The sequence below is a fragment of the Hipposideros armiger genome, unplaced genomic scaffold, assembly GCF_001890085.2.
Source record: "Hipposideros armiger isolate ML-2016 unplaced genomic scaffold, ASM189008v1 scaffold_326, whole genome shotgun sequence".
NCBI classification, from domain to species: domain Eukaryota; kingdom Metazoa; phylum Chordata; class Mammalia; order Chiroptera; family Hipposideridae; genus Hipposideros; species Hipposideros armiger.
The window spans coordinates 685,423-709,562 of NW_017731676.1; the positions used below are offsets into that span (position 1 = coordinate 685,423).

At 33.3% G+C, this 24,140-nt stretch overlaps 1 protein-coding gene across 6 annotated transcripts in view; it reads left to right on the forward strand.

Moving 5' to 3' along the window:
* Positions 1–24,140, forward strand: part of PCLO (piccolo presynaptic cytomatrix protein) — a 409,380-nt gene that overhangs the window by 334,024 nt on the left and 51,216 nt on the right. For 3 of the 6 annotated variants that reach the window (XM_019660710.1, XM_019660709.1, XM_019660713.1), the window contains 3 exons: positions 1,155–1,337; positions 15,673–15,814; positions 22,673–22,746. In XM_019660710.1, coding sequence (XP_019516255.1) covers positions 1,155–1,337; positions 15,673–15,814; positions 22,673–22,746 — 399 coding nt within the window. Of the gene's footprint in view, positions 1–1,154; positions 1,338–5,549; positions 6,677–15,672; positions 15,815–22,672; positions 22,747–24,140 lie in introns of those variants that run through there. The other 3 variants (XM_019660711.1, XM_019660712.1, XM_019660714.1) reach the window with 3 other exon arrangements.

Sequence of the window (24,140 nt, forward strand, 5' to 3'; positions counted from 1 at the left end):
TCAGCATGGCAGCTTAATGTTCATCTGTTGCCTTTCTTTCCTGCTGTCCTTTCCTGTTTGCTTTCTGTTCTTGGCACACCGTGTTCACTCTGTCCTCTGTCCCTTTGTCTGTGTAAGAACAGTATTGACACATAAATATGCTCTCTTATTTAGATTTTTTTTTTCTTTACATAGACTGCAGTAAAACTGGCTGTTTCTCCTTTGTCTCCACCATCCATCTAACCTGGCTCATAGTATTTGGTAGCTGTGTCTGTGATGTTTGCAGACAAACGATGTTGTGTGTCCTTTTTGTGTGCGCTTAAATATCCTTTAGAATACGGCAATCATAAGCTCGAGCAGCTGCCAAAATTCTAGGCATTACACCAAAAATGCACACACACAAGCATTTAGAGCAGATTAGCCATGAGATGCTTATGCCTGGAAACACTCAAAAATGTTAGGCAGAGGAGTGATGTGACCAACAGCCACGTTCTAGAACGTAGGGGGAAAGGCCATTTCAAGCTTAAAAAACATTAGTGGATGATGCATGTGAAATGTTGTAGCTTTCCATGTGGGAAACTCTGTAGTCTTTTGAAAAAAAAAAAAAACCTGTGAAGAAAATCACATTTCTTATATTCTCAAGAAATCTATACTATTAATATATATAAGCATAAGTGATGAGGCAATATAACCTCATTAAAGAGCACAATCAAACCTGTTCTGTTGAGTCATACTCTGTACATGATATTGGAGATTTTATAGGTTATTTTCTAACTAGTGAAAGTCCTTTGAAACTCAAGATATCAATTAAAGCCTAACAATTTACCCATCTTAACTTCTGTATTTTCATTGAATTTGTAAAAATCTAGTTAATTGACATATAAAAACTTAGGGACAGAGATTTGACAAATGTAGGTGCACTGTTACTTCACAGAGGCATTAACCAGACCGTGAAGAAAGGTTAATGACAACCCCCTCTCCCCAAGTCATCATTTCCAAAGAAACAGCCAGTTTTAACCCCCTTTAGTGCTGTGCATGTGGTGTCATTTTGGCATTTGAGAACACAACTTATTTAACTAGAGCAAAAGATCACTTCTGTTTGCATGACTAACATTGAAGCCGGTTCCATCTGAGGATACGTACTCTGGGTTTCCATTTCACCCACACTGCCACAGCAGCACATAAAAGCGGTCAGTCTAATCATGCCAGGAAGCAGCACAGACACAGCATAGCAGGAGTCCTCCCCATTCAAAGAACTCAGTCTGATAATCTGCCTCCACCAGCCAATGGCAACCAAGACCAAAGCCAGCTAGCCCTCAGGAAGGTGATGTCTGATGGACCAGTCAAGCCAGAAGGAGGTGAGCAGAAAGGCGCTATGCAAAGCACACAGCAAGAACATGCCCCCAATTTAAACCCCTCATCTTTTCATTTTTAGAGATTGTCTGATAAAGTATGTTTATCTACTTTTTAATGTGCTTTTGTGGCCATGGCATTTCAGGACGTCTTCATCACCGTGTAAGTCCCAAGATCAGCCCATAATATATTGACTACAGTGATTTGTATTTTTCTATGCACTGGGCATCTTTTGACTTTTGTTGGGAAATAGATTAACAGTATTCATATTGCAGAATGGAATGCATGCTACTAACCTAATCTGTTTACGCATGACTATACATATGTTGCATTGTGATAAAACTTTAAACTGCTCACAGTTCAAGTTAGCATACCAGTTGATATGTAGATCAGTTTTTGTTGCATATCATTTCAAGTGTAACTTTTTAAAAAATTCAGTGGATTTTGGAAATTCTTAGAGGAAAGTAAAGGAAAAATTGTTAATGTACTCAGCCACCTTTACATGGTGAAAGTTCTCTCTTGATCGTACAAACAGACATTTTCCACTCATGTTTCCGTAGTTGTTAAGTGTATCAGCTGTGTTGGGCATGTGAATATCCAAGTGCCTGTGTAATAAATAAAGTATCTTTATTTCATTCATAAACTACTGGGTTCTGAGCCATTGTTATATGATGCAGCTTAAAACGAGTGTGTCAGTTTTTGCTTTCTCATTTGATTCCTTACAATATAGCATTTATAGTTAACTGCTCCATTGTTAGTGAGAGCTGTAATGATAGAGCATTTAGGAGCAGACCAAAGTTTCATGTCAAAAACATTATAATATAGATGGAAAATTATTACCAAATAAAAGTACCAGAGCTTACATAAACATGTAAATAAATAATGGGGTTGGGCTACTCTTAGGCAATGCTTCCACTATTTCTTTCTCCCACATCTCATCTACTTTATAATCTTCTCAGGTTCCTGGAGAGAGGAAGACAAATTCTATGAGCCCTCTAAACTTGATCATAGCTGTGTCCAGAAAAGAAAGCAAGTTTATACCTGACCCTAACTTGACCCCAACATTTGTGGAGTTTTTCCAAAGGAAGAATGCCACTGCCAGTGACAGGAATTTTACCCTGATGATCATAAAATTATATTCAAATTTAATTCAAATATATATATAAAGTTTAAAAAAAATAGGATAGCAATGTGTGCCCCCTTAAGTCTCTTCCAGCCCTAAAATACTTGATTTTAGGAGTCTGTACCTTCCACAAAATTAAAATCAAACCTTATACTTCACTATTGAATTTCTCTTTATTCTCAGGAAATTAAACAATTTAATACACTCTTGTTTCAATTAATCAGATATTTAGGGGCTATGGAAGATACATGTGACTGTACTGAGGGCAAACCACTGTGATGTTTCTCGAATTAGCTGGGTAATTAAGGAAATAATTAGCTTTAACATTAGGACAGTTCTGAATGTGCCCAGTTTACAGATTATCGCCAATGTACTAAGTCCCTTTTCTAGTTAGCCTTACTAGTATTTTCCAAAAGTACTTAGAATTCTGCCTCTCACCTTTTCTTCAATCAAATAGGTTTGATTTCTTAATGTTGTTCCTTTTCTTACCTCAAATATTCCATAATTATAAAAGTCACAGTAGTGAAGACCTTCCTTTATTTCACATTCTATGTTTATTATCTTGATTTAAGTATTCTATGCAATATTTTGTCTAATTGTTTTTCTAGATGAGGTTGCTAAAATTTGTAGCAAAATGTTTTTAATCCCCTTTGAATATTGCTTCAATGGATATTCTCATACATTTAAAGTGCTATGAGTGAATCTTGAAATCATTCTTTATTGAAATTACAATCAAAAGGAAATCAAGATACCATAGAATGCCTTCTTGATTAGTTGTATTCTAATAGATAAAAAAGAAAATGCCCTGTTTTCTAAACTATAAATATAGTATTTCTCTGCTGCTGTCAATGTACCATGAATATCATTCAACCATGCATTTTGCCAAACAACTAATGGCAAACATATTATAAAATTAAATGTATATAAAATGCCATATAATTAGTTCAAAGCTTAGAGAGAAAAAAAGTGGTAAGAGATGTAAACATATAAAGAGCCAGCAAGTTCCTGTTCACTAACTGAAGAAATAAGTATTAATTTTAAGGGGTTAGATAAAAGTCTCCCATTTCAAATCTCACAGTGGAGTTCATATATCCCCATCTGCATTCTGAAAATAATGCCCTGCACTGGAATAACTATTCACATCGTACGAAGTGTTTTGTCACCCATTTTCTCATTTTATCACACCTGGTAGGTGAGGTATGCATTGCAGATATTCTTATCCCTGTTTCCTGAGTAAGCAATCAGGGAGTCAGAGGGTTGGGATGACTAATAGAACACACAGCTAGAAATTTTTAGAATCAGCAGTATAACGCATGTCCTGTTACAAGGCCTAAGCCTTTGCTTTTTAAATACCTTGGCTCCTTTGAAATCACACTCTCCCAATTTCAATAAAAACAATTGTCATTTACTTATTTGCTACTTATCACTAACGTTCTTACCAATGATTAGAGGTTTCTAGAAATGATGGCGGAATACAATTTAGACTTGCTCTACCTATCATCAGCCTCTTTTCTGAAGGCTGATAATTAAGCTGCCACAAACCAAGGAAATAAAATCCTCTCACTACACACGCGTGATGCAGCAGTAAGCAGGTCTGCAGAGGAGGCTGTGTGTACATCTGTGGTTGTTTTCGTCAAGGGTGACAAAATTGTCCCTAAAGAGCTTTTTGAATTTTTTTTTTCTGAGCCTTTCAGCAGATTTCTGCTTGAAGAAGCATAAAATATGGGTCAGGCAAGAGTTATGGAGTGAGCCAGAAGGAACTCTTTCTGTCCCTCCGAGGTTTAGTAGCATGCTAGGAAACCTGAGGGGGAAGATGAGACAGATTGCGCCAGATCATCCCGAGGCCTAAACATCTCTGTTTGTATTTAGAAATCCCTGGAAACGGTTTCTTCAAGCCAGTTGGTTTGGTTGAATGCAGGCCATGCCATTTCAGAAGGTGACACCTACCAGGGAAGATAATTTAGAAAGTAGTTTTGGTTTTGTTTTTGTTTTTTAAGCCATACCAAATGAAAACAAATTGAAGCATTCTTAAAACCTTGACAATGAATTACTTGACAAATATTTTACATTTTAAGTGCAGTTTGAAATTCCTGAACTATTTTGTTTGATACGAAGGTTTTAGGTGAGTTTTGAATTTAGAACCAGTATAACAGGATGAACAGAAATTTCCCTCCACTCTGGGCAGTAAGATAAGAGCCGTTGGGACAGGTGGGAGAGGTTAGGTGAAAAGATGGGTCATTGAATTAGTTGTATGAGGGAATTCTGATTGAGTTCCTTGGTGTGGCCGAATTGTAGGAGAACAGCCTGAAGCTACTTCCATAGACCGCTGCTGGGAACTCCACTTTCAATATGGCTCATTGCGGCACCTGTCAAAGAGCTTCATATGCATATGTTGCCGTGGGAACTCATGCTAAGCCATCACTCTGTGGGAGCTGCTCTCTTGGGCAAGTGACAGTGGGTGGGTTGGTTGGGAAACAGGGTGGGCACTGGGAGTGGAGGGAATTGTTGGATTACACAAAGTGGTAGCTGATCAGTGTCTCATTCTCTTCCAACTGGAAGTAGAAGGTCACTTTTGGTCAGAAGGAATTTAGCATTCTTTATTTTTGGGAGAGAGAGGGTCCAAAAGGGAAGTCAAAGAGAAGAGAAATCAGAATGAGTTTGTTTAGAGGTGAAGTCCTTTGTAAAATTTGTAACAGGGTAATAAAAAACAGATTTACCGTATTCATTTCAATGTGTTCATTTAAAAAAAAAACTTGGATAGTTTAATATAAAAAAATTGAAACTGTAATGATGTGACACAGCAAACATCCAACAAAATCTGAGAGAATCAAATTGGATAATTTCAGCTTTCAAACTTCTATGCCTGTTTCTCTGGAAGCGAGGGTTTTCTTTGGTGTCTGTGAAAATCAAAATTCTCTTCTAAAGTTTTTTTTTTTTTTAATAGTTTCCATTTTCTTAGAGTGATTGATTATGCATTGTCAACTCTTTCTGTAGTCACCTAACATTTATTGCCAGAAATGTCTCTTCAATACATACAGAGTCACAGACAGTAAATGAATAACTTTGACCATATGACACTTTCTCTTGTTTACAGACCTTCATTCACAAAGGTGAATCCACTGACCTACCACAATGGATAGTTTTTGTTCTTTTCAGTAGTAGCCATGGGTCTGCATGGAGCCATCCACATAAAGTATGTCTGATTCACACTGGGGATTTACATGTTAATTTCATCTGACATGATTAGCAAGACCAACTGGACTATCGAAATATTAAACTTGTATTCAATATTGTTGTGCCTTAGCCCAATGGTCTAGCTATGGACCTATATAATTAGATGTGACTACAAATACATGATCTGAGAAGAAGAGAAAGGCCTAATTTTAACATCCAAAGTCCTTTAAATTCTATTTATGACACATCTTTAACAAAGTTAAACTTAATTTTTAAAATGCAAATTATTGTACTTTGGGCTCTAGGAAATCATTTTCAAAAAGTTAATTTAAAAAAATTACCACTAGAGAGCAGTACCCTGAGGAAATGAGACAGACAAATGCTGATGAAGGAAAAATGAGAAGCATGGAGCATAAGAAGGCTGGTGGGGACACGTGTGGGACCCTAAACAGAGGGGACAATAGGAGCATGGGTCTGGGAACATTATAACCTTGGTAGGAGGGATGGAGGAATCATGGAATCGGGGAAATGCTACCTAAAGAGAGACAGATGAATTCCACAGGCATTATCTGGCTACTTAACAGTATTTCCTAAATCCGGATATCTCACCAAGAATTAGTTGATTTTTTTTCCTCTTTTCATCTACATGTATTACATTATACAAAATCATGATATTTTCACCCATTCTTCACTATACAGGATAATTTTTTGGAGGGAGGGGGAACCTATGGATATGGGATAGGATGATAGTAATCTTCATGTGTACTGAGGTAGATTGGAAAAAATATCCTTTATTGAGGAGCAAATAAAACACTAATGGATTTTAAATGAAAGCACTATATCAGAAATATAGAATTTTTATTGTAAAAAAAGAATTTTGATTGGGATGCTGAGTTTTTTTAAATGAATAGGAATACTATAGATATAATCACAGCTTACACCTCAGTGTATTTTAAGATACTGAAAGATAAAAATTAATTGGCTAATTGATAATTTAAACAGAAACTAATCAAAATATTGATATTGAGGTAACAAGAACAGAATTTTTGAGAAGAAAATGCTTGATAAGAATCAGGAACATTGGTTCTATTTTTAAACATATAAGAAAGACAATAGAATAAAATTTCTTCTGTATTTGCTCTTAAAAGAATACAGAAGGAGAATTTGCTTTTCCTCATTACCAATTGAAAACCACACGATTTGAAAGTATATAGGTCATCTTATAATTTTATTTGACTCTGTAAAATAAGCTTGGAATCTATGTAAATATAGAAATGAATTTTTATTCTATATCATTCAAATTCCTATATTATGTACTTTCAGTTTCAGTTTGTTGTAAAGAATTCTCATTGCTAATGACATTTCATAGAGTAACTATTGAATTACTACTTTGGCTCCATCGAACTATTAATGTACAAGAAAATGAAAAAGATGTTATGTAGAAAAAAAACCCTTTTGGGAAGAACTTGCATCACTTTATGACTTCCAAATATCATTATTTACTCTGGATTTCTGCATACTATAAGTAATTTTTAAGCAAAAATAAAACAAAAGCAAATTGTTATGATACATATAATTTTTAATTCAGACCTAATACTCTAGAGTTGTGAAGTTCTGGAGGGAGCAACTTCTGAAGAAACTTAGAAAGGTTAAAAAGGATAATAGTATCAATAATGATAAATATCTTCATAAAAGGCTAACAACTTGATTTTTTTTTAGTATAAAAATAAAAGATACCATAGATTGATTATCATGTATATAGTGGTTTCAGATGACTGTCAAAAAAAGCTGGGGCTAATTGGTTTGTCTTCATTTTCACAGTTAATACTTCATTTCTATCACTGTAGATCTGAATCAGTAATTCTCAAAGTGCCCCTTGACCCCTGTATGTTGCAGAAACCCTTTTAGTGGTTTATGAGGTGAAAATATTCTTAGAAATATTAAGATGTTATTTGCCTTTTTCACTGTTGTTAATTCTCAACTGTATAGTGGCGTTTTCTTGCATTTACATGTGATGTCAGAACAACATTGCTTTGATGGCTAATAGAAAATGTACTTCTTGGTTATTTTAAATTTTCTTAATTTTGAATATGATAAATATGGATAGATATAGCTCACATAAAACAAAGTTCTTAGGGAATTCAATAATTTTTAAAATGTGAAGGGGGTCTTGAAATCAAAATGTTTAAGAGCCACTGATCCCTACCTAGGCACAATCAAATTTTTTCTAGTAGCCAAAGGCATTGGATAATTAGAGGTTTCTTCCATGAGATAATTATTATATTTGTCTCTAAACTATGTATTCCTTATATCCTTTATATCACATTTCAGAACACCTTCTTTCCTTGCTCATTTAATGTTAATTTATAATTATTAAAATTGACCAATAGCAATTTTTCATTTTATATTTTTATTCAAAATATTTTATTGGGAATAATTTAGATTAAATTATAATTATATGTCTATATTCATTACTTCTTACTTTCAAAATATGACTGGTAAGTTTCCTATCAGCTTTAAATAAGCTGTTCCCAACCTAACATGGGGTGAGAAGGTAGTATTATAAAGACAGAATAAATTTTATTTGTGTGCTTATCTTGAAGATAAAATGCATTGGGCAAGCAATTGTTTATAAATTACTTGTTTTATTTCCTATTGCATTATCTCTATTACTGGACCTATATACTGCAAATTAATTGTGCTGGCATAAATAACTATAGAAAAACTGGAGATCATCACTTTGATTCAAATTTGAGGAAAAATTGCTTCTTCTTACCAAATTCTTGATCCTCTAATTTTCAAGTATATAATTTAGCATATTTTTAAGTAAAGCTAAAAAGAGAATTTTGAAAACATGTATTTATCACTTATAGAAAATATTACCTGAATTACCTATATTAGTTTTTCATTTACATTCATAAGTACATTTGTTTGTTTTTTAATGAATTTTATATGTTCCACAACCTGTGCAAAGTGTTAGTGACACGGCAGTGAACAAAATAGACAGAAATCACTGTCCCTGTGAATCCTCCACCCTAGTAATTTTTATCGAATAATCAATTAAAGATATCCAGGAAGAATTATGAAGAATGAGGAAGCGTGAGGTTTGCCTGCCTTCAACTGAGATTGAAAAAGATAAATCCAAGTAGTCATTGCCTTAAGTTTTTATGCAACTAAACATCATCATGTTTAGAAATATCTGGAAATATAACTGTATTTTGTTCTATTTATTATGACTCACTAACCATCTTTACAGTCCACTGGGACATCATTAACTGCAGGAGGATAGAAAAGTATTTGAAAATGATCTATTTGGAGGAGGTAGAGAGATCAATGAAATTAACTAGAGAGGTTAGATCCCATAGGACCGGACATGCATTTATCAAATAATTATCCAAACTCCTTTTTACTTTGTGGCCATTGACTACATTTCAATGATATGAAAAATAACATTTGATGTTTGTTGTAGAATGATCCATATAAATCAGTCTGCTATTATTTATATTAGTATTTATACTGGAAATTTATTTCCTGTGGGCAGGGTTTTTTTATAAATCAAACTTTGGATTCCATTTAAGGACAATATCCTTGTTATCTCAGTATTCATAATCTAAGTGACCAATTTCAGGATTATGTAAGAACATTTTTCAAAACTGATCATTTCTATAATTACTTTCCATTTAAAAGTCCTGCATGTTTTGCAAGCAAACTGCAAGAGAGAGAATACCGCTGCTTCAAATGAAAATGAAATGAATATTGAAAAATTGAGTTGCCCTTGAAAACCTGATATCGATATTGAATATTTTTTCTTTCAAGTATTATTTCCCCTACTTTTAATCTTTTAAAGATCAAGATCTTTATTGTGTTATAACAATGTGCAAGCGTTCTTGAGCACAAAACCAAAACTTGGCACTTGATAAATTCTTTGTATATTTGGACATAGCTGGAATGGTTGCCTACATTTATTAAGGATAAAATGAATTTACTTTCTGAATTTCCATTATGATAATGTCTTAATCAAACTTGTCTCCATTGTTTACTATGAAATTACAGTCCCCAATTAAACTGTATTTACTTTAAATGACTTCTAATACCAGTTTTGAACCAAAAACACCTTGAAAAAGGAAGATGTACTTAAAAGGTAACATTGTAGCATAAATGAAAGGATTGTAGTATACTGAGCAGCACATATTATGTTTATATAAGAAAAACTCTTTTCTACCATGTTATTAGTTAAACTTAACTTTACTCTCAATTCCAAGCACCTATTTATACTGAAGTTATACACTATTACTTCTGACCCCTGAAGTGATCATTGATCCCATTATCTGCAAAGTTAGAGACTGGATGGTTAGTGAGTATGGGAAATACCTGCAAATTACTGATAGTATTAGATAAAACCAGATTGAATTGATCATGAAAATATCTTTAAAAATCAGTCATAAAGCCAAAGAGGATGGAGAGGGCAGACAGTGCACGTGACTGAGCTTTACCACGTTTCCTGACACATGGCGAATAGAGAACTCTCCTCTCCGTCCCCGTCTCAGAAAGAAGCTACTATGTGAATATGGAATGTATTAACGGACATATTTTGATTTTTTATGAGGAAAAAGGATGCTGCAACATTCCATTTCTCATGGTTTATTATAACTTTGTGATATCTTTGTTTTTTTAACCAATGATTTGTCATTTTAAAAAATATTTCAATGCCCCCCTCCAAAGTTTACAAATGACGGATACAGAAGTCACTTATCTATTTTCAGTAATTTTATTTGTGAAAACTTTTGTAGGAGTGTGTAAACACTCCTACAAATAGCTGTATTGAAACTACCTAGTCCATTTTTCTAGTGTTTGATTTTTCTTTTAAATCTTTCCAAACTGGATAATAAGAGTGCTGAAGTAAATTTAGAAAAAAAAATTAAACTTCGAATGTCCTTGAATTAATACCCCTGAATTGTAATAGGAAACATAAGAAAATATGATTGGACATAAATCAAGGGAAAACCTACCAAATAATGCTGGTAAAAATGGAACTTAAAACCTGTCATTTTTAGGTACATATTCACAACAAATCAACAAATGAGATAAAACTACAAAATCTCTTTAGTAAAAATAACAAAAACAACAGCAATAATAACAGATAAAAATGGGCAGTTGCAACAGAGAGAAAGCAAAACAGGTCACTAAGTAAATACCAGCTAAGTTGAAGTTAAAGCTAGCTAAAGAAAGAAAAAAACAAAAACGAAAAACAAACAAAAAAAATGCTATATATATATAATTTCTAAAATAGCCCGTTGGTTATTTCAGTTCTGTCACTAAATTATTAGGATAAACAGAAGAATTAGTCATTGATTTCTCTTAATTTCAAGTAGTTGATCTTAAATCCCATAGTCTGGATCTATGAAGATACTATCAATACTGTATCAACCAAGTAATTTGGGAAATTACAGGCTACCTACATTATTCCTGAAATATTTGGAAATAGCTTTGAGCTGGACCAACGATATGAAATAATCATGGGTCATCAAAGGCAGCAAGGCTTTATACATTCCAAGCACTGAATTCTGAGGTAGGCACAGATCTCACCTTCTTAATTTGAGATAACTGGATGTGATAGAAAAGTGGATTAGCATTTTTCAGTTTTGATTGTTTCTCTCATTAATTAGTGTGTAAACTGGAACATGTCACTTAATCTTTCCAGGGCTCAGTTTTTCTATAGGCAAGATATGGGTCAGGAGCAGGTTATCTCTAAGAGTCCCTACCAGCGTTTTTCCCCCCATGGTTTCACAATTATAATTATATTCTGATCTGCAGACTTTGAGCATAGTGCTGCCATCGTGTGGTAGGGATGGTGATAGTTCTGCATTTTTAAGTACTGTTATAGAGGGGGAAAAAAACAACAGAGCAAACTAATTGAAGACAGATGTACAGTCAAAGACACACTATCAGGTTTAATTAAGGTTAGCCACAGTGGAGTAATAAAACAAAATGATGCCTAATCATCTGAAGCAAATGAAGAGGTCAAAAAATAATTTAAAGCAGACTGAATTGCCTCACAGAAGATAAAATTGTTTACCTGAAATGCCCCCTCAGTAATTGAGTCACTAAAATGATTCCACATTCTAGGATTTATTTCTCTAGGGCAGAGGGCTTATTCTATCGGATATTTATTGCATACATCTTCTAGTTGGTACTTGATAGTACAAATATGAATTCACAAAGAAAGTACACACAAAAACATAGCCTCCAAAAATGTTTTATTATGAAATAAACCGCAAAGCTTCCGTAAAATAAGCATTTCTCATATGTAATACACAAGCATATAATATACACGAGCCTAATAGGTCCATGATCTCTGAAACTCTGATTAAAAGAAAGGGAAGAGTAAAGCAAAGGTAGAATATTTTTGAAGTGTTAGTTTTGAAATCATAAAATGATGAAAATTCATATTTAGTGTTAATGTTTTAAAATGCTACTTCCTTTAGGAACATAGAAAGACATGGAGAAATTACACTTACATATGAACCAGAGCGCACCAGCTGCCTGTGTACCTAGAGGTGAAATTAGCTCTTGTACCAGTGCCTGTAATAGCATCCTCTGGTGGCTGCCATGGACCATTACTATACATACTATTTTCTATTGTCATTCCAATAAATATTTACGTATATATAATACCCATGGTCTGCTATGAACTCTTTTAAGTTCACAAAGCTATGCTGTCCTGGGCTTAGTTAAATATTTCTTTCAATCAAACCAGTTCTGTGGGGATTGGGAAAACAAAACATTTGGTTGAGTGGTCACATGTTTCTATATAGTATGATAGATTAAAGTTGCATTCTGGTTTTTAAACCTACAAAAAAAATGGGATTACCCAAAGTTTTCCATGACAGAAATGTAAGGACAAAAATAAAATAAAATAAAACCCTCCCATATCACATGGTGTTGATGAGAGATTTATGACTTGTATAAAACACAGCTTGATAAAAAGTGAAATATTACTAAATTTTTCAGATGTTTTTGTTGTTTGGTTAAGAGAAAGAATTATTCACTTTACTGTTATTATTTCATTAAATATTGCTTCAGCATAGTTCCAGGATAAGCTTTTAAGAAGCCTATCATGGAGAAAGAACATGGAGAAATTGGAAAGAACAGCCTCAGCTAACTCTCAGGAGAAAGAAAGCCAAACCAAAGGGAACCAGAGTGAATGATCTGAGAGGGCTTCCATGGGAAGGAGAAGGATGGGGCATACATTCTGAAGGAGCAGAAGATAAAGGGCTTGGAGAGGCAAACTAAGGAATCTGACTGAAACTGCTTTCCCTGTGTAGATATAGCCCAGTACAAAGCAAGGTCCATTCTGCATTTTAACTGAATTTATTTGCAGCAACTAACCAAATGTCAGTCTATCTAATTCTACCCTACACTCACATACCAGGATAAGAAAAATAAATTAAATCAACACCAGATGTTTTGTTAAGGTATTGTGAAACATCTAGATTCATTTGAATTAATCACCTAACTTCTAGTTACTCAAAATTTTTTAGACTCAACCTTACACTCAATTTTATTTTACAAAGATGTTAGGTAAACTGAGACTTATCCCAATATATGTATATGTTCCATAGATTTGGTTTTCTTTCCTTTTATATTTCTTATAAAATATTATTTGTTTGCTTTTAAACTGACAGCACTTGCATGGGCTTTCCAAATGAGATTTCTATTCACCTAGACAAGACGGAAAAACCTCTTTTCTTAAATTTATTTCTAGCCTTCTTCCCTTCTTCTGTTTTGCATTCTGTACACATCTCAAGTTCCCCAGAAGGGGACTAGAACTAGAAATTGCATCAGGCAAAATCAAAGTTCACGAAAGATTGAATAGTTTTAAATGTAAATATGACATCCTTTCTATAATGTAGCTATTCTGATACATTGTGTGATTGCTCTTGGATGAAAATAGTTTTAATTTAGTAAAAATAGATTTAAAATTAATGTATATTAAGGTTTGTCTTTGAAATTAGTATGTTGAGATTTTCTAGTTGATGAAATTAATTTTTTTTAATTCAGTATCATACCAAAAACTATTAATACTCTTTTTGGTTGGATTATATAATGCCAATCAAGAAGTGTGACAGCTTACCTTTGTTTACAATCAATTGATTAATCTGACTCATGTGCTTGATTATACAGTTCAATTTACTTTATACATGTTTGTAATTTTATATCACAGTCATATTACCTTTATATTTTTAAGTTACTCTTTTAAAAATTATTTTCTAACATTAAATACACTATCTAGGTTTCTTCTACATAAAGTGAAGAAAATATTAAACAAACATTATAACTCATTCTGTTTTTGCAAATCTAGTTCTATGGGTTACTAGTAATTCATTGGTCACTGGCTATTTAACAGGATTCAAGCCTTTTTCTAAATATCTATTGCCAACTTATAGACACCTGATACATAATGACTAGTAAACATTTCTTTCTTTTTTACTATTCTGAAAAAGTGAGTTACTGTCACTGACATAGATATTATAAAAATCCATTGTCCTGAAATGAAAGAGGGAAAGAAATGGGGAAAAGCTGTAACTTTTGCAAGACTTGATCCTGACTACTGTGATGATGGTTTGCCTGCCCTCAAAAGGTTTCCCTCACAAGGTCTATGGTTTTTACTTATTTGATTATAATGATTATATTCAAATTCCGCCACCCCAGAAGTCATTGTGTGTGTGCATAGATCCTTAAGAAAATAGATATCTTAGGGTCATTAAACAATTTTCAACTATTCACACAGTAGTGTGAATCTATCCAAATGTTTAAAAAACTCCTGATTGAACAGAGATGTGTTTACAGAGGAGAGAATCATAGTTTTGTAGCCTTAGAAGAGACTCGAGGCAAAATCATTGTCAGGGACTCGTACACTCAAAGACACTAGAGATGCCAATCAAGATGTCAACACTCGAAGAACAGTTGCTGACGATAGAGCCCTAAAAAAGAGGTTGGGGGTATGTGGAACATGGAAAAGAGTAAAGCACTGGGCTCTTGCTTTATCTCACTCCTCATAGTCATAAACTTAATGAGATAGACAATTATTGACCCCATTATATTCTAATGAGGAAACTGAGACTTCATAGATTTACTCCAGAATGAGTTGGGATTCCAAACCACATCAATATGATCAAGGCTCATGCTCTGACCATACCGCTGAAGATAAATAACAATTTCAAAAAGTTGCCTTGAGAAGCTTTCCTCTGCAAAAATAAGGAAACACTTGCCTTCTCTTCTTTAACCTAGAGCTCCACTAATCTAGAACTCTACTAACAACATTAGTACTATACTTCTGCATAATTACAACACAGAATTGTTTCTATGGAAATATGAATGCTTACATCCAAAAACTCAAACTCATGAAATTTTTAAAACAAGTCCCAGTCATCAAGTAAGAAATGCCTAAAAGGAAACAAATGTCTTCAAATTGAATAACCAGCTGGGTCAGATAGTTGGTAGAGCAACATACAAATAAGCACAGAATTTTTAATCACGTCTTGAAATTATCTATTCTATTTTGCATCTTCACTTCTCAAGAGAAAAACAGATTACTAGTTATTAATATGGAAAATAACTAAGAAATTGTCCTTATCCTGCTATTTCTATCTACCCAATCTTTCTAAACTCCTTTCTCCATGAAATAGCCAAAAATCGTATTTGTTTGCCATACCATTATTGCAATACTGTACAAATATGCCACAGATACTATTAATAGAACAGTTGCATACTATTTAACTCAGTCTAAAAATATAATGGTTTATCCCTAAACATGACTGATTTTTCCTTTATGTCCAAGAAAAGCAATCAAGTATGTTAGCGTTGCTTCTGTGGGTTATTGGTTAAGGAAAAGAAAATGAAAGGCAGGTTAAGGAGTGTGGAATTCTTGCTAGAGCTGTTTCCTTATACATGCAAATGAAGAAAACGCATAATGATGCATTTGGAGATTCATAGGAGTATCACTGATTGACTGTGATGTTGACTCTTCCCACACCATGCAGCCAAGCCTACCAATCACCGGCCTGCAGAAAGCTCCGTGTCCACCGGCTCCTCGGGCAGCAGCTTTGGCAGTGGGTATAGCGTGGACAGTGAAGGCAGCAGCACCACTGCAGGGGAGACTAATCTATTTCCTATTCCAAGGATGTAAGTGGCTCTTTTTTTCTCATTACAAAGCTAACAGCATTATGAGTAAGTTTTTCTTAGCATTGAACAGGAAATAACTACATAATTATCCGTTCTGAGTCATTGTCCCTGAAGCACTTCAACTGTTCATACCCACATAAAAGAAATAGACTGTTCAGGAAAGACTGGATTAATTTAGTTAATTCTAAGGATGAATGTGGGTCACTACCAGGACTACTTAATTAATCTGTATTTAAGAGAAAAAAACGCTAAAATAACTTAGCCATGCCTGAATCATGCTTTAATCACATAATCACCAAAAAAAAACCCACATTATTGGTATTTGAGATACAGATAAATTGAAACATTTAAAAAACTCATATGTCATATTTGAAATATATTGATATAACACATTAAGCTATTCATGATTTTTCAACTATGAATCTCACTACAATTAGAATTGAAGATTTTTGAAGTGTTTCAATATTTTCTAGAACAAATAGCAAGCAGTACATAAGTCCCTGAGTAGATAATCTTGAAGTGACGTTCATTGGTAATATGTTAAGCCTCAAGAAAATCACATTGCAAATCAAATGCCAAACTAAAGCAGATTGTGTTTAGAATGCGTTAGAATGGATTTAGTCATATTGGTGGTAAAATTCAGCAGCATCCCAGATAAATATGTAGGTTATGTCTGTTCCAATATCAAAATCAAAACTTCCTGAACTTCCGTCCCTTCTCCACCCCAGCAACTAGTTTTCCGGGTTTTCGCAAACACCACCAGGCAACCCAGCTCCAAAATCTAGGCCAGGGCGAATCCAGCCTGCCGCCTGATTTTGTAAGATCTGTGAGCTAAAAATGGCTTTTGAATGTTTAAACGATTGAAAAAGAAAAAAAAGAAAAAGAAAACAGAAAAATAGCATTTCGTGACACATGAAAATTATACGAAATTGAAATTTCAGGGTCCATAAATTAAGTTTTATTGAAACACAGCCACACCCGTTCGCTTATATGTTCCTAATTGTGCATTAACGGGCAATCTTGAGTAGTTGCATCAGAAACCGTTCGAATCATCCATTATCTGGTCTTTTTCAGAAAGAGCTTGTGAACCTCTGTCTGGGAACCTTGTTAAAGGGTCTTTTTCATATTCTCCAATGTTGAGTGAAGCCTTCTCTGAGAGTGGAACGTCTATTTCTCTTTGTTTTAATGTCACAGTTTTTATAAATCTTTGCCTTTTGATCCCCAGAATAGTATTACTATTTAGATAATGGCTCAATTAACAAAAGCAAAATAATGGGGAAAATGGATTTTTAAAGTGAAAAATGTGTTTATTTTGTGATTTTCAAGTTATATTTTTCTTACTTTAATTATTTGATCATCAATTTTCTTTTTCTTTTCTTTCTTTTTTTTTTGAGGCTTAGGCTATGGATCAGTAGAGTTATTTGTACTTAATCAGTTTTTTTTATTGAAAATTATTTCTAAAAGGAGTCTGATCGCATTAGCCCTTGACCTCTGATGACCCAGTTTGACTGAGAGAATTTCAGCAAATTCATTGAATGCCTCTCTCTAAATTATAATATAATATGAAAGCATAAAGATTTTGTACCACACATTACTTAACATCCTTTCAATTTATCTGTACTTTTCAAAATAAATAACTTAACACTGATGATAAAGCTATAACTTTCAGAGAGTAAACCATATTTTATCCTCAATATCTGAATGTCCAAAGTGAAACTAGATTATGTATTTTTTACATATACACCACATTCCAATTTTGTTTTTTCCCATTTTCCTGTTTTGCCACATGAGCACACACAAAATAATTCTATCTTTTAAAGTATTATAGGATGTGTTTTAAAGCAGTATTTGATAGTTCTTTTATATGCCCTGTTGCATCTAACACATTATTTCTTGGGCTAACGTAAGTGCTCAATACATATTTGGTGACTGATTAACAAATATAAATTACAAATTGTGTAGTCAGAATGTTCTGAGCTGAAGATTATTTACTGGGAATTCAGAAAAATTGCATCTTTCACAGGACCCACAGTTACATTTCCTTTGTATTTCATTTGGCTTCATAATGCTGCAAAGTTTTCTGTATAATCTTAGAAATACACCTAATACACATTTTGGGAAAGTACCTAATGTTAAAATCAGTTTTCACTAGAAGCAAAGACTGCTACTGACTATCACCATTAAAATACAAAATCTATGACTCAAGATCAAATAAAAAATATCAAAATTTATTTTATTACAGTTACCAAAAATTATAATTATTTTGTGAAAGTTCGGCATAGTATAGGATAGCAATTTGTCAGTATTCTCATCTGCTAGATTAGCAGTACTAAAACAATCCTCACTTTACTGAGCTTGGCTCAGTAATGGTATGTTTTGGCTCTTTCTACTAGTACAGTGTACTGCTAATGGTGAGAATGCCACCAAGTTATTAAGCTTTTCTCCCTGTCTAATTGTAAAAGAGTTAATGGTTTGTTTGTTTTTTTGGTTTTGGTTTTGGTTTTTGTGTTTAACTTATAAACTACTTATCTTGAATCTCACTAAAGCAATTATACACGCTGAAGTTTTGTGCACTGTTAAATCAGTTTTTTTTTTTTTTTTGGTTCTGAGTTAACCCTTTCCAGGGAAAACAAAACAACAACAAAAAAAACTTAGCAATGTGAATCAAACGACTGCATAGACTTACAGAAAAGTCTGTAACAAACAGAAACAGTGTTTCTGTTTTTGTTTTTGTTTTGTTCCTAGGATAGTGGCTTCAACACTATGATACTCCTATACTTCTACCCCCTTTGGCAAGCATCAGCTTACTTTTTATATCTATGGGTCCGTTTCTCTTTTATTTTGTTTATTCATTCATTCATTCATTCATTCATTTAGAATCCACACATAGGTGAGATCATACAGTATTTGTCTTTGTCTCACTTATTTCACTTAGCTGCATACCCTCTATGTCTATCCATCTATGTTGTGTTCCAGTGTGTGTGTGTGTGTGTGTGTGTGTGTGTGTATACCACATCTTTTGTATCCACTTATTTATTGATGGACATCTATGTTACTTCCATACCTTGGATATTGTAAATAATACTGCAGTGAACATAGGAGTGTATATATCTTTTCAAATTAATGTTTTTGTTTCTCTGCATACAGAAGTAGAATTGCTGCATCATATGGCACCTCTATTTTTAATTTTTTGAGGAATCTCCATACTGTTTTTCATGGTGGCTACATTAATTTACAGTCCCATCAATGTATGTATGAGGGTTCCCTTTCTCTACATCCTCACCAGTACTTGATATCTGTTGATTTATTAATGATGGCCATTTGACAGGTGTGAGGTGATATATCATGGTGGTTTTAATTTGCACTTCCCTGATGATTAATGATACTGAACATCTTTTCATATGTCTATTGGCCATCTGTATGTTCTCTTAGGAAAACTGTCTATCCAGGTCCTCTGCCCATTTTTTAATAGGATTGTTTGGGTTTTTTTTTGGTATAAGTTATATGAGTTCTTAATAACTTTTGGATATTAACTCCTTATTGGATGTATCATTTGTGAATATGTTCTCCTATTCAGTAGGTCTTTTCATTTTCTTGATGGTTTCCTTTGCTGTGCAAAAACTTTTTAGTTTGATATAGCCCCATTTATTTATTCTTCCTTTTTGTTTCACTTGCTCAAGAAGATATATCCAAAAAGATATAGCTAAGAACGATGTCAAAGAGTTTACTGCCTCTTTTCTTCTATGAGTTTTATTGTTTCAGGTCTAACATTCAAGTCTTTTATCCATTTAGAGTTTATTTTTGCACATGGTGTAAAACAGTGGTCCAACATCATTTTTTGCATATATCTGTCCAGTTTTACCAATACCACTTATGAAAGAGACTGTCTTTACTGCTTGCATATCATTGTCTCGTTTGTCGTGGATTAATTGATCATATAAGTGAGGATTTATTTCTGGGCTCTCTGTTCTATTCTATTGGTCTATATATCTGTTTTTATGCCAGTAGCATACTGTTTTGATTATTGTAGCTTTGTAGTAGACTTTTTGTATATATTCAGATGCCAACTATATATACATATATACACATATGTACATATGTCTATATGTGTCTATATGTACATATATATAATTTCTAACACTTTCTGCATGCACTTGGTCTTTTACATAACAATTAAAAAATGTATTTAAATCTTTGACCTAGAATTGTCAACATGGAACAGTGTAATGGCTTTCAAGATAAAATAATTTCTGAGTTTACATTTGTTTCTCTTTCATTATGTGCAGAATACTTTTCAGTAGAATGATAAAAGGCTCTTTAGAACAGTTTTCAAGTAAGATATAATTGGATTTTTTTTTTAATTTTTCAGTTATAATTGACATACAATAGTATATTAATTTTAGATGTACAATATAGTGATTAGACAGTTACATACCTTACAAAATTAACACTCTGATTAGTCTAGTACCCATCTGACACCATACATAATTATTACAATATTATTGACTATATTCCATATGGTGGATTTCATGTCCCTGTGACTGTTTTTATAACTGGCAATTTGTAGTTCTTAATCTCTTTCACCTTTTTCACCTACCCCCTTAATCACTCCCCCAGATCTGACAACCATCAATTTGTTACTGTAGCCTTGTATTAATAGTATAGTTTGATATCAGGTTGAGTGATGCCTCCAACTTGGCTCTTCTTTTTCAATATTGATTTGGTTATTTGGGGCCTTTTGTGGTTCCTTATAAATGTTAGGGTTATTTGTTCTAGGTCTGTGAAAATGCCTTTGGTATTTTGATAAGGAGTGCATTGAATCTGTAGATTGCTTTCAGTAGTATAGTCTCATTAAATTCTTAAGAAATAAGTATGGTTACATTTTCAGTGGGTTCACAAAACCAAATATTTTTGTGAAAGTAAGAATTGTTAGTAAACCCTTTTAAACACGTAAGCATTTTTATTTCATTTTTTTAGAACATCTTCTATAAGTACATAAAAGACAATTCCAAAATCTTTTGTATGCCATGTAGCTTTCCTCTGACTGAAGAAATAAGAAGTGGCCTATAATCTTTTGGCTGCTACATTATCAATATTCTGAACCCGTAGTGCTCATGAATTCTTCACTTAGTTGGTCTTCCAAAAAGTTTGATGCTGAAACTAAAAGTAAGTGTCAAACTCTAGCTGAATTCTAAAGCCATTACATGCATACCTGTGTATTAACACTTTATAGTTATTGAATGTTATGATGTTTCAAACACTGTGTTAAGCACTTTATATATTTTTTTCTATATGATTTTCTCATAACCAATGGTAGCTAATGTTACTATCCTTATATTACAAGAGAAGAAGTAGTTTTTACCAGATTAAATAGATTCACCTTAGATGACACATAGCATGAAACAGCAAAGCTTGAAGTGGAAACCAAGCAGTCTGACTTCAAAAGCCAATACACTGCACACAGTTGAAAACACAGGAAGGAACTATAAGGAAGCCACTAAGAGAAAAAAAAATCTGTGTTATTACAATATTATTTTTATAAGTTAATTGAAAATTTCCCTTCTCATCAAAGATCTATATAATTCATCTTAACAAAGTGTAAAGATACAAAAACCTTCTCACTTCTTGAATTTGAAATAAAAAAAAAGAAGAACAACCCAAATTCTAAAGCAAAATGTGAAAATTTCATAATGGTCTGATCTTTGATAAATGAAGCAACAAATAAGACACTGAAGTTTGTGGTATTCATTTAAACTAGGTAGGAATTATAAAGAAGTTCCCATTTTAAAATTAATATGGTATACAATTTAAAAAATGGGCAGAGGACCTGAACAGACGCTTCTCCCAACAGACATGTGAAAAAAATGCTCAACTTCACTCACTATTAGAAAAATGCAGATCAAAACCACAATGAGGTATCACCTCATACCTGTTAGAATGGCTGTTATCAACAAGACAAACAATAACAAGTGTTGACGAGGCCGTAGAGAAAACCTAACCCTCATACAGTATTTGTCGGAATATAAATTAGTACAGACACTATGGTAAACAGTATGGAGGCTCCTCAAAAACTGAAGAATATAGTTACCATATGGCCCAGCAATCCCTCTTCTAGGTATCTACCCAAAAAATCTGAAAACATTTATCCATAAAAATATATGTACTCCTATGTTCATTGCAACGTTATTCATGGTGGCCAAGACATGGAAACAAACAGTGTCCTTCAACAGATAATTGGATAAAGATGTTGTATATATACACAATGGAATATTGTGCCATAAGAAAAGATGAAATACTGTCATTTGTGACAACATGAATGGATCTTAAGATTATCATGCTAAGCGAAATAAGTCAGACAGAAAAAAATCAAGAACCATATGACTTCACTCATATTTTATGTTCCATATGTGAAAGCAACAAACAGTCAAGAAAAACAAACAAACAAAAAGCCATAGACACAGACAACAGTTTAGTGGTTACCAAATGGTAAGGGGGGAGGGGGTGAGAGAGGAGGGAAAAGGGGGTCAAATATATGGTGATGGAAGGAGAACTGACTCTGGGTGGTGAACACATGATGCAACATATAGATGATGTATTATAGAATTGTACACTTGAAACCTATATAATTTTACTAACCAATGTCACCCCAGTTAATTTAATTTAAAAACTATCACATTAGAAAAAATAACATTATATAGTATTTTCTGTCATGTTATTGTGTTTATACTTGCCATTCAAGTAATTTATTGCAGGTCTGAATATATAAAATTATTTTATTTTTGCAAACTTGTCTTCCTCATGTGCACTTAGAAGAGCATAACTGAATATAGTATAACCTTTTGTTTTCTTTATAAATAGAGGGAAGATGGGGCAGAATGGACAAGAGCCCATAAAACAGCCGGGAGTAGGAGTGGGACTAGCAGACACTGAAGGTAAGTTAAAATTTACAATATCTGATTTTGGTTGAATCTATATGTTACACTCTAAGTGTTTGATTTGTTTCTCTTTTAATATGAATGTTAATTTCTAAGTACTAATTGCAAGCGCACTAGGAAGTAAGTCATCAGTATCTATGTTATCTATTAAATTAGAATGAGTTAGTAACTTCATTGAACAATTTCCTAATTCCCTCATTCATATTTAATACTTAAGTGTTTTGGGGGAACAAACATTTTAAAAGAAAACAAAGAATGAGAATGACAACAGGAAAAAGACTCACTCAGAAGACTTTCTCAGGAAAAAAAATCTTCAAATTTTAAAACATTTTTTGTTTAAAATATCATGCAAATAAAAAGTAAATTAGGAAAGCTCATTTGAGTCAATGGAGATTCTTAAATATATGGAGCTAAGAAGAAACTAATAGTGTAAAAATCGTTTTATAGAAAACGTAATGACCTAACTAACTTCTACAGTAAAACCTAATTTGCGATTAAATTTAGTTTTATTAAACAAATGGTAAGGACATTACAAATGTAAAAAAAAAAAAGTTGACTTTAGGAAACACATAATCAGTATCTGTCAGGTTCACAAGAAGTGGCTTGTCTCTCATAATATTGTGTTTAGATCTCAGCACTGTTATTCTTTATGACCATGAACTGTACCAACTTCTCAATAATTGTAACTATCCTAATTACACTATTCTAAGTACTTTTATTTAATTGTTACAATGACCTATGATGGTAAATAATACCATATACTAGGTTTCCATATAAAGAAACTGAAGTACAAACATCACACAAGGTAAAGGCAAGTGACTTGAACCAGGAGAATGATACCAAATCTCATGCTGTTCAAAAGAATAGCTAAAGGCATGGTGTCTCAAGGACAGTAGACGGGAAACAGAAAACTCAGCTCTGGGTGTTAAATCTGGTCCTATTACCTAACTGGTGACCTGATCTCTCTGTCTTCAGAAACCTCATCTGAGAAATGCTGGGTCTAAGTGAAACCTAAGGTTCCTAGTGGACTTAAGTGGATATCACATTTTTCTGGTTCTACTAAAAAAAAAAAAAAAGAAGAAAAAAATATTGGACTCATGCAAAAACTGTGCTTCCTCTATCTATTGCCATTCCCCAGGGTTCCATCCTCAATTCTCCAATCTTTTTACCCACCTGCTCTACATAAACTCTTCAACTTTTACCTATATGTTGATTAGTCACAAATCTACCACTCAAACTCCCTGGAAACCACTCCAAATATTTAAAATGGAGGAAATTTGTGGCTGGCAGTTATATACCGTATTTCCCCATGTATAAGACATATCTTAATTTTGGGGCCCGAAAGTTGAAAAAAATGTATTACATAAAGTTATTGAACTCAAGTTTTTTTT